General features: G+C 32.0%; 2 protein-coding genes across 2 annotated transcripts; one reads left to right on the plus strand and one right to left on the minus strand.

The window, feature by feature from the left end:
* The first annotated feature begins 4561 nt into the window (after positions 1-4561).
* Positions 4562-7893, plus strand: LOC106389136. The gene is made up of 6 exons (XM_048754204.1): positions 4562-4618; positions 4709-4764; positions 4850-4964; positions 5054-5204; positions 5280-5433; positions 7635-7893. Exons 4-6 carry the CDS (start codon positions 5054-5056, stop codon positions 7819-7821), a joined length of 492 nt encoding a protein of 163 aa, XP_048610161.1. The 5' UTR covers positions 4562-4618; positions 4709-4764; positions 4850-4964; the 3' UTR covers positions 7822-7893.
* LOC106385777 lies at positions 6255-8567 on the minus strand. The gene is made up of 3 exons (XM_022700961.2): positions 8392-8567; positions 8169-8248; positions 6255-8075 (listed from the first exon to the last, which is right to left on the minus strand). Exons 1-3 carry the CDS (start codon positions 8473-8475, stop codon positions 7877-7879), a joined length of 363 nt encoding a protein of 120 aa, XP_022556682.1. The 5' UTR covers positions 8476-8567; the 3' UTR covers positions 6255-7876.
* Between the last annotated feature and the right edge of the window lie 4082 nt (positions 8568-12649).

The raw sequence follows: 12649 nt of genomic DNA on the forward strand, positions 1-12649 counted from the left end.
AAATAATAAAAGTAAAAAGTGAAAAGATATGTTTTTTATTTTGAAAACACTTTTTTCAGTTCAAAACTTTTTTTGATTTTTTTTCACTTTCTTCTTTTTAATTTTATTTTGAAATCCAAAAATTCATTTTTGAAAACAATTTTTTAAATTCTTACTTTAAAATGTAGTTATCTATTTTTAAAATTTCTAAAACTCCACTCCCCCCTCCCGAAACTCTATCCTTCAGTTAGAAATCCCATGTATAAACTAGGAGTATATAAAAAAAATTTATCTATCTAATGAAACATACTTTGGTCATTTTACATCTTTTATGTTATATTTGCGTTAAAAAAATTAAATAATATGATGGTTTTGCCAAAAAAACATATTAATATTCTAAAAACATAAGTTGGCAAAAAAATTCAGTCTAAAAACATATAAAATCGTATTAATCAAACAAACTAAGTATAAATATTATCAGTAATAATTTAGTTAACAACCATTTATTTTAAAGAGATTAAAACATACTTCCTCCATTTCACAAAGATAGATTTTATAGTGTTTTCACACATATTAAGAAAACACATTAAATCACTATAATAAATGTATTTTTTCTGTAATTTTCAATTTTCAATATTTTTAACCAATAGTAATTAAATAAAATCAATTAAAATAATTGAAGTTTACAATTTTTTCATAGAAAACACAAAATATATATTTTTGTCAAACAAATTTGTTTCTAAAACATCTATCTTTTTGAAACAGAAGGAATATCGTATAAAAATAAACAATTAAAAATTGGGAAGATTACTATAATAAACTAAATCATGTTTTTATTACTAGATTAGATTATACTTATTTAATTACTAGATTGTTTTCCATACCCATGCATAATATCCTTTCTTTGTTAACAAAAAATACATTTACCAAAAATGCTATTATTAATTTTTGTCATATCATCAAAAATCTTCCCGAGATAAATAAGTTTACCGAATAAAATCTGCGATACGAGATAAAAGTTTTTCTAGCATCTGGCACATTTATTACCTACCGCAAAATTATCAAAATATACTTATAATCGTTAAAGACTTTCAGGAATAATTCCACCATATCTTACAGTAAAATTATTTACGTTGGTAGGTTTTTTTTCAGCTGACAGCTTTTATATGGCAGATTTTTATTGTATGATAGCATGTTTTTAATATGCAGAAGATTTTCACACATTAACAACTTTTTTCTCATAGACTCTTTTATAGTTTGGCAGATTATTATGTTTTCGAGGTAGCAGATGTATATTTTATTCGTTTATAAAAAGCAATCTTTTCGAATAAGTATGCTTCGCAGCAGACTTATAAATTAATAACAAAACTAACTCTATATCATAGCATGCTTTTTGTACGTTATGGCGAGTAATATGTAGTTCACAAGAAATATGTGTTATTATAGGTCATTTCTCTTAAAGTTATTTGTTCTAATTGATATTTTGCAACTAAGGTTGACGCATGCATCTGATATACAACCTTGACCACTTGAGACTTTAAGAACACCCTTCACCGACAATGTTAAATCATGGTTAAGAGAAGCAACAACAAGGACAATATATACTCAAGAGGGCACAAATGATATTCAGCTTGAGTAATTGACAACTATCAATTAGGCAACCGAGTAAACTAAAACTCTGTATAATTACTAAAATATATAAATATATGTTGCCAAAACTAATAACAGTTTTCAATCATCCTCTATGAACTCGATTAAACATAACATGCATTCAATTGGTGAACTAAACTTGGACCAAAAATATTATGGTAAATAGAAATAAAATAAATAGAAAATTTACTTAAAATAACATAAGTTGGATATAACTTTTCAAAAATACAATGTGTTTTTGAGTTTAAAGTTTAGTGATTATTGTTTAGAGTTTAATATGTAGAGTATAAGACTGGATTTATAAACTTTCATAATTAATTATTAAACATGTATAAATAATTTAAAAGGGTTAACTTAATATTTTTTTGGTCACAAACTCAAGTATTTATGAAAATGATTATTGTTTAAATGTAAATTTGGACAACCATATCAAATTTGTGATAAATTAGAACTCCCCATGAAATAGTATGTTGACGCAAAAGTTGGGATCACTCACTGAAATCATAATTTATTTTTCCTTTTGGTCAAAAGTTTGTTAACGATATATTGTATTTGCAAAGACTTATTGCTACAGAACATGTACTCCTGGCGCATATCTTGACAAAAGCATTAATGCGTTATGAAAATCTGAACTCACATGTAAAAATTCAAAATTGCCATTTGTGATTTACATGTTCTATCTTGAGAGGAGTTATATCGTATATGATTTATATAAATATAGTATTGCTTTCTACTTTGTACATAATTAGGTTTATCATCTTGTAACTTTTGGATATATTGAAATAGAAGAAAAACCTTTATACATCATAGTTCAAGTTTTCACACCATTACTTAAAAAAATATTTCAATATACCCATAAAATATATGCATTCGCCGTATAAGTTTAATATTAATTGGTCACTAAATTTTTAAGAGAAATTACCTATGATAACACACATTTTTTTGTGTAATGACTAGAATAACTTACGGAAAAAATGTCAATTTCGATCCCAACAATTTCAGTCGTGCCAAATACGATCCGAACAATTGATCAGTGTCAAATACGACCTCAACTCAATTATAGTTCAAAAAAACTACATAAACTTCTTAAAACGTACCTAAATCTACATTGACTCTAACAGAAGTTAGTCAATCGTTAACAAGATAAAACGATGTCGTTTTGATATACGAGGAAAAGTGTCGATTTCGATCCCAACAATTTCAGTCATGCCAAATACGACCTGAAGATTTGATCAGTGTCAAATACGACATCAACTATATTATAGTTCAAAAAAACTACCCAAAAATTTTAAAACGTGCCTAAATCTACATTGACTCTAACAAAAGTTAGTCAACCATTAACAAGATAAGACGACGTCGTTTTGATATATATATATTTTAAAAAATATGATCATTCCGGGACTCAAACCCGTGCCGGGATATCTTTTTAAAGGGGCACACTAACAACAAGACTAAAGTAACTTTTTGAAATATTATTACAAATTAAAATTCTCCATTATATAAACTACTATTCTTCTTCCTCTTATCCAATTTAAAACTTTGGTGATTGCTTAAGCTTCGAAATGAACATATTTTTTAAAAGGTAATATAAAGACTAAAATACCCAATCAATTAGTTGAATCAAACAAGTAATAAAAGAGGAATAAAAGCATCAGGGAGGACGTCCACGTCAGCTTGGAAAATCGTCCAATAGGAAAACTGTTTTTTGCCACGTCACACACGGATTTGGGTATTGTTGGGCTTTTTTTTTACGAGCCCGCATGTTAATCTGAATGGCTCAGGAAGCCCATTTTCGTTTGCTATTCCTCCTCTTCGTTTCCGTTTCACGATCTGAAAGTTGAAAGATTCGACTTTGCCTTTTCTCATTTTCTCCAAACCCTAATTTGCTACATCTATTCGTGAAACCCTTTGCTCTTCCTCTTCTTCGTTTCTGTTTCCCTCAGTACTTTACATATATATTGTACTTTGATAATCGATACTCTATTGTTAATACCGACCACACAACATAGATCTTCATGTCTTCCGTAGACTTTCGGAAAGACTTTAAGAAACCTAGCGTTGACAATAATTCAATGATCGCCGTAAACATGGATGTGGCTGCAATGGAAACTGATCGGTTGCGATAATCTCCATCGTTCTGAGGCATTGCAGTTCTTTCGAAGATGGAGAAGTGAAAGAGGCGAAAACGATATGGACGGTCATGAGGAAGGAGAGTTGGATTAACGATTTCCAGCTCCATTTCTCCGGAAAATTCGAGCACCGCAACACCGGCAAAATCCCACATCGTCTTGGAAAGCTTCGGGTTTTGGTCTCAGCCTGTATCCTCTGTTTCTTAATTATATATTCCCTCTACAACCTTATATATGTATGTAAATATATATCATCTGTTTTTATTCCTTCTTTCAAACTCACACCTTCATTTGGTCAAGCCATGTGTTGTTCGCAGGAATCTATGATCGTGGCTCTATCAGTTCACCGGATCCATCAAGACCCAAATTGTTCATATTCTTCGATACATCCTATTGCTTCCCGTAAAGGTTTGTTCGATTCAATTATCTCAATCAGATTTTTGGAACAATTGGTTCTGAGTTTTTTTTTTCTAAAGTATAGATGATATTTTCACTCATATATATATATGCTCGGTAACAACATTTCATTCCATCCATATATTTCACTTACTACCGTAGTCTACAAAATACTTTCTCTTCCAGGTAACCTCTATCTGAACTCCAAATACCAGTGATCAAATGTTAGTTTGACGCCAACATTCATGCCATCAAAGAATTCACAAGCAGGTTACCACTCATTCTGTCTTTGCCTAAACTCAAATTTAGATGTCTATTAATTATTTGGCAAACCTATGTGCTTCCTGCAGCTTGAGAGGTGCAGCAGCAGAGTTTTCCCGTGTTGATACCATGGAAGGGATAAAAAAACAGAACTTGTACCAATTGGAGATCTAAACACATACATCTCCAACTCTAACGAGCAGGTGACACTCGGGCTTTCTTTTAGTTAGGTCTTTGAGGCTTTAAAATAACACCAGTTAATTGTAACTCTGTTCTCTCCATGAAGAGTGAAGACACAGGTATTTGTAAAGCTCGGATGTGTTTCTCCTGACATTATCGGGCTTATCAGGTGTGACGTTTACAACCTGACCCATGTCTAATGGAACAACCTACTTTAGCTATATACGTTCAAATTTCTCGGTTTCTTCTTACAGGGTCCGTGCTGAACTAGCAGTTGATGACCGCAAAGATAGTGCCACGTTTGTGGTCTTCAACAAGGAGTTGACTAAGCTCATCAAGCAAGATGCAGCTACTCTGGCTCTTGAGGAGGTACAGTTTTGCTCATACACTACATTTTTCATGCGTTTAAAATAGTCACAATCTATCTGAATGCCTCTCAAACCTCAAACCTACGACACATGAGTGGCGGTGGAGGGCAGGATCTACCAAGATGCCTTGAAGATCTAGCTGGCAAGGATTACGTTTTCCAGATTCGTGTCACTCCGTGCAGGTTCATTCCAAACCAGTGTACCTTCACAGTCTCTGCAATCAGTGATGACATCTTCTTTGGTGGGTTAATACAAGTTTTCCAAAACTTTTTCTCCTAACTAGTTTAACCAACACATGTACAACTGTATCTCATAGTAGCAGCAGCAACCAAGCTTAAGTCGTTGACAGGGAAGGTGGACAAGCAACAACAGCAGCCAGCTACACGGTTGATGCGGCGAAGAGAGCTATGGGAGTTGACGAAGCACATCCTCCCGACTTTGAAGACAAAGAAAAAGCTGCAAACGCTCCTGTGAGTGATATTTTCAAGTCGATCAAACTGTCAATCCCACTTAGCTTTCATCGCTTTTAAATTGCTACATTCCTATGTTTTCCGATTTTAATCTTTGCTTGTATCTTGCATTTTTGGAAGTTGACAGGTCTTTGCATATTGAGAATGTTCTTACGTTATTGCATGAATGCATGTTGACATAGTAACCCATCACTTAGCATAAACATAGCAGCAACCTCGCCCTATTTGCATTCATATTTAGTTATTTATTACATACTAGGGTAAACCCGTCCTACGGGCGGGCGAATAAATAAAATAATAATATAAATTTATTTTAAAGTTTTAATTTACTTTTAACTAAAAATACTATTAATTAAAGTTCATAATTGTTTTGCAACAATTTATCTATATATTTTAAAATTTATTTTTGAAATTATTATTTCATTTTTGAAATTATTAACTTGTCTAACTATAATAACTATTATTATTTAATTTCCCTCAATGATTGTTTTAGCTTAACTATACCAATAAGACACATAGACAAAACACTACAAAACATAGATATTTTATGAAATTTATGTATGTTATTAAATAATTTACTATATATTATTTTTAAATCGTTATTTATTTTGATTTCTCCTATTATGTATATTAACTATTACGGTTAAAATTGCTTGATGTTATAATATTCAACCTTAATTATGTTGTGATTAGCTATAATTCACAATATAATGTTAAAATTTAATGGTCTATTTTTATTTTGGTAGTGTGGATATTTTGATATGTTTATTTTATTTAGATCATCTAGTTTGATATCTAGTATTGTTGATATCTTCGCGCGCAATATTGTATTTTTTTTTTTTTAATTTTACAGCTTAACAATTGTTTTTATATTAATGTGGTTTGTTTAAAATGTCTATCAACCAAATATTTTTATATTGTTTCATTTTAATTGGCCTAATTTATTAGTATTGTGTTTATTTGATTAACAAAAATACAACCTCATTATCTTATTTGATTGACTAATTTTCTTCAACAGAGAAATTGAAACATGAATAATGTATATTCTGTTTTAATATTATCGTTTGATTTATCTTGTAGTGTGTTTTGTCTTCATGTGATTTATAATGTGTTTGTTTCTAAAGATGTGAACATTATATGTGTTTTATTTATTACATTGTATCTCTTTATTCTTTGAATACTAAAACTGGGTGTATTCTAGTTATTTGATTGGATATAGTAGCCTAGATTTGTATTTTATCATTTTTCTTTCACAATTTTTCAGTTTTCTTGATATTCATGGAAAATTATTATTTTTATTATTTCCAACTATTTTTTATCTTAGTTTTAGTTAATTATTAGCTCTTTGTTGTTTTTTCTTTTAATAATTTCTTGCTAATATTTTTAACTTGAGTTAATACCTGGAAAATAGGAAAAATCCCTGAGATACACTTTTCTTCCTTTTTTATTTTCTTTCAACTTGGTTTGATACAGCGTAATAGCAATATCATAAATGAATTCTTCTATTTGTTGTTCTTATGAATTTTTCATATTTGTTAGTTTTTATTTTTCTTACAATTTTCTGATTATGTATTAATCATTGGTTGTGGTTTAATCATATTCAAAATTAATTTTTAAAGCCCAAGTTTTGTGACTAAAAATGAAAAAGATATGTTAGACTCCTTATTTTATTTTAGTTATCCTGTAATGGAGTTATGTATGTATTTATACAAACTTTCATTAAATTCATGATATTCGCCGTTTTTATTTTCTTTCGCAAGTGTGGGTTCAGTGAAACAAAACAAAAGTCAATTACTTGCAAGTCAAGCTTGTTGTTATTGCCATCAAGGGACTTATGCATATTTCTTGACTATGGTTGATAAAGGATTAGCACTTAGATAATGATATTAACCTTCATTACATTTACGCGAAGCTACATATGTAATTTGTAAAACATTTTTTAGTTATCTTTTCTTCTTCTTCTTCTTACTGATATGACCATCTTTTATTTGGGAGATCTGAGAACAGCCACTCTATTATAAACTTGATTAACAACAATAGATTCCATGAATAATTTTATCGATAAGAAGTGGAAACTAAGAAGCCTTTGAAGTAGAAATGGGAACAATATAAAAGAATCATATTCAAATGCTTCATTTTGATTATGAGCTTTCTAAAGACTTATGATGTTTTTGGATGTACATGTCATCTCGTGCTATCAGCAGACTGCTCTGCTTCCACCCAGTTTACAACCTGGAAAATCAGAGACTGTGGATCTTTGTTAACATCTGCATCACCCGTGCCTTTACACTTCTTCATCCCCTTCTCCATAACCTTTTCCATAAACCTTATGAACCAATTTGCAGCTCCTTGCTCTATCTCTTTAGTCAACTTCGCTGTGTTTTGTAACACGGAAGGAGGAGCTAGTGATGGGTTCTTGTTCTCAGCGTTTGATCTCATATGCTCATGGTTTACTGCTGATTCGGAGCTGTATTTCTTCTCCTAGATTCGGGTTTCTCCTGATCAATAGGGTCGTGCTGAATTTCGTCAAATATTGAAGAAGATCCATGGTTTGAGATATCTGTCTTTGCAATTCCAGGAACTCCTCAAAGAACGCAGCCGGACAATCAGCTTGTGTTGATTTTCTCAGTTTGGCTAACGTTCTGTATTTCCCCCAAGAACATTATCACATTTTCAAATTTGAAAACACATAGAACCATACAATGAAAACAACAGAAGGAGACTGAGTTGTATACCTGAAATGGCGAACAACTGTTTCAGTGACCGTAGCTTCTCTCAATGCCTGAAAAACTATCTTCTGAGCCGTCTTTCGCTGCTGCACATCAAAAAAGACACCTCTCACTAACACATATATATTCTTAAATACATGTAAAAGATGACCACATAGAAGTTTCGAAATGCTATGATCTTATCAACAGACAATTCAGTGGTATAATGCATCTAAAGAATTTTTCGAACCAGCCTTGAAGCGTGTTGTAAAGTGGCGAGATGGTGAACATTGACGGTGGCAGGCATGAGGGTCAAATGTAAAGAAGAAAGCATAATCAACAAATCTTTTTTAAAAACAAATTCAAAACCCCGAAAGTTGTTTCCAAAAATAAAACCCAGAAAGTAAAATTTTCTCAAATAATTCAAAACCAACCTTAAGAAATATGGGAAGTTCATAGAAGAAACTTCTATTTCTTCAAAATCGAGTACTCCTACTCACAGACTATCCGTATGACGAACCTGCAAGGATACCCTTGCGGAGACAGAGTAGTGTGGTCGCTTCCTGAAGGTGATTCTTTGCAATTATTTGAGAAAATCGACAAATCTCAATCCAAGTTCCACTCTTTGTCATCGACTTCAGCATCTCAATCGGTGGAGGAGCAGCGTACGATCTTCAAATCAGAAAGAAAGATGGATGAGTTAGCCATTTCTTAGAATATAATTTGTTTACTGCATTGTTTTGATGGATTGAGAAGATGGTTTCCAGAGGAGAAATGCTAACCTTTTTATACTCGCATATAAACAGTTCAAGGCTACACCATGGTTGATGGATTTAAGAAGGGGTTTAATGCGAAGATTTTGTAAATGGGAGCGTTTCGGCGATGAAGATGAAGATCAGACGTCGTAATCGAACAAAGAGCCGTAAAGTTCTATTCTTCGTGTGAGAGAACTAGGGTTGATTCTATCGGGCTGGTCTATTCATTCAAACATAAAGCCCATAATACATTAAAAGCCAACATCAATTGATTCTTACTTAAATGAAGTTATGCGTTTTGGAAGCGGGATACGTGTCATCACGACATCGACCGAATTGATCACGTGGATGTCGACGTGGACACTCTAGGAGAGAAGAAATCTGTACTTTATATATATAGATAGATAGATGTCATTTAGGCAGACATTATCAAGAAACTGATTAATGGGCCTGCATATAACGTACTAAAAATACTGAGATAGGCATACTCTACAACTAAAAGTACTGAGATAGACATAATCCACAAGTGAAGCATTTTTTTGTAGATCACCATCATTTAAAAAAAATTCAAAGGTGTGCAACGACAACCATTAACTTATACATTTTATTAACCAAGATGATGACTATAATAAACACATTTTTACTGTCACCACTTTCATTTAACTACATATTCTTCATAAATCTAACTCCCATGCCATTCAAGATCATGTGGGAGCATACAATGAAATGTCAACAACAACAACCTCCTATTGTTTTTCAAGATATTACTTCCTTTTGAATATAAACAAATACTTGAATATATAAGAAAGTTTAGTTCATTGTTTACAATGAGTACAATTTAATATATAGGCATCTTAACAGACTCATTATTCGAAAAAAGTCATCCATATTTTAAAAAGCTTTTCGGCTGGGCTATATTAGCCATAACATATTCAGAAAAATCAAACAAAATGTTCGTACGTTGGGAGTATCAAAAATTGCAGCTACTAAATACCACAACAACACACCCACCATGTCAAATGCTCTCCCCATACAAGACGTCCACAAGACCAACAAAAAAGCACAAACTCATGCTCTAAATATTCAAGTTTCGGTAAATCAACTTCATCAATACAAACACAAAGAGAACAAACATCACTTTCTTCTTCAGCGATCCACAAAATGTAACCACTACGTAGACAACCCCGCGCTTGATGATGTGACAAGCACTTCAGATAATTTGTTAAATTTATCAATTATTTTACATCAAAATAATTGCAATAAAATAGATTTCTAAACATTACTAAAGTTAATAACTGTGAGTATATTTTTCTGACCATGCTATATACAATTTCCAATGTTAAAAACATAACTAATCGTGAGTTTTAACCGTTTTGAATTCATTGCAAAAACAATGAATAAAAAAAGTAAATTTAGATTTTTTTATTATTTGGTAACTTATGATAAATTCTAATGTACATTTACAAATACAAATGTTAAGTTATAAATATGAAAACCCGGGACAGTCCCTAGTTAAATTTAAAATTAAAAACACACTAAAAGGTAACAATTAAAAAAACATTCTCAAACAAAGATGAAACCTCCTCCCCCCTCCCCTCTCCTCTCCTCTTTTCGAAAGCCCTTTCCCGCTCATGAACCCTAGATCTCTTGATTCCACTATTTTTGAATCTCTTGCGTTTTGACTCGATTTCGCCGAGAATTGATCATGTTCTTACCCTTTTCTACCACCAAAAGCTTTGATTCACAAGGGAAGAGAATTTGAGTCCCAGAAATCCGCGAACCCTTGATCCTCTTTCTGAAATTTTGGGCAACCCTAAATCACAAGGTGATCTTGTCCTGTTTGAGTTTTATCTTCGCATGGATATTCACGGTAGCTTTCTCGGAAGCTTTTGCCTTTATATTGCCTTGGATCTCTTCATCACCTATGCCTTACGCTTCCTACACATTGATGACCATTGGATTATTTGTGTCGCCTGCAGTTTTGGGGTCAATAAGTGGTCAGCACCTGGCCTTTAATTTCCTTCGGAAGAAACCATCAAACTGAAATTTTAACAATATGGAACTCTAACCATTAGTTTCCTTCTGGCCTTTGAAACTTATTATAAACTTGGATCAACTTACCTGTTTGGCTCGTTCCTCCTGCATTTGCATGTACGCCAATCATTTGATTTTACAGGTAAACACTAAACTATGAGATGCTTGATATGTATGAACAGTAAAATAATAGTATCTTTGCTAGCTGTGTTCCCGATATGATGGAATGTTACTGAAGTGAATCCATGTGGCGGTAATTAGTTTGTAGCTCGCAGCTGTGCAATCCTCGCAAACATGGTCGATCAAAGTTAGAACGATGTTGCTGTGATGAATGATGCTTGTGTGATTGGTTGTTTGATGCTTGAGATGGTTTTTGAATGAAAGCTAAGTTGCTAGAAAGAAGTGAACACTTAGGGTGATAGACGTTACAATTGGTATTACAACATTGCACACATTTTTACTTTGATCCAACTCTGTTTTTATATATTAAACAACTTGCTTTAGTTGCTTTCAACTCCAACAATTATTATGCGTTAATTAGCTCTAATTGCTCTTTTTATGATGTGACACAGCCTTTGGCTTCTTCTTTCTTTCACCGAGAGTCTGAATGGAATGGCAGGAGACAGACAGGACGTACACTGGAGTGGGAGACCTGCTTTTTTTTATTGCCATTCAAGGTATGTTAACAAGAAAGAAGTAGTTCATTTATAAAAATAATAAAATATACATGAACTGCTAGTGGTTCAACTTTACAAGCAATAATAATGATATGCACTCTACAGTACTAACAGTCAAAATTAAGAATTTGTTTAATTTTGACCGTTGTCCCAAAAAAAAATCTTAATTTTGACTGCAAGAGAATGAGTTAGTGTTCGAATGGTAAAAGCAGTACAGGTGGTGCACATCAAGCAGATCATGTAGATCAAGCGGATCATGCAGGAGAAATGCAGATCAAACAGATCATCCGAGAAAAATGCATTTCAAATAGATCAAATAGTTTATTACAGTTTTGAATGGTAAAAACATTTAAATAAAACATATTATATATTTAAATAATAAAAAATGAAATTTTAATTTACCACAAGTTGTATTGTTGCATTTAAGTAAAATAAATGAAAATAGTATTTATATATAAAAAATGTATTTTACAATTTTGTATTGTTACACATATATATAATTTTATTCAGTACATAAATATTGCTTGCCAATTCTGAAATTCTCAACAACTCAAGTGGTTAAGATCCTTTAAGCTGTGTGCATCAACATCAATCCTTGTTGCAAAATAGCAAATAGAATAAATAACTTAATTATATCGGACATTCCTCTAATAATCAACAAGAACTTGATCATTACAAGAAAACAAACCATGCAACCATTTTTTATAAAGACCTTATTGATTTTTAGCAAAAAAAAAAAGACCTTATTAATTAAGAAGCAAATAAGAAACCTATTCTTTTGTACAAGTGTATTGAACAATAAACTTAATATCTTTATTGCAGTGACTCGCACCAAACATCTCGTCATTATCAATAATCACACACTTGTGTTTTCCAAGACAATTCTGCACAAATTATACTTCACATTAATATTCATTGAAATATTTATTATTCATTAATCCACAAAACGTATAGTTAATTTTGCTAACCTTCTTTACGACATCCATGGTAGCCTTTGCGCCACAATTTCCGTGTCTATAGTGTTCACACTTACCGGAAGGAT

This window comes from Brassica napus, chromosome C4, assembly GCF_020379485.1.
Source record: "Brassica napus cultivar Da-Ae chromosome C4, Da-Ae, whole genome shotgun sequence".
Classification (NCBI taxonomy): Eukaryota; Viridiplantae; Streptophyta; class Magnoliopsida; order Brassicales; family Brassicaceae; genus Brassica; species Brassica napus.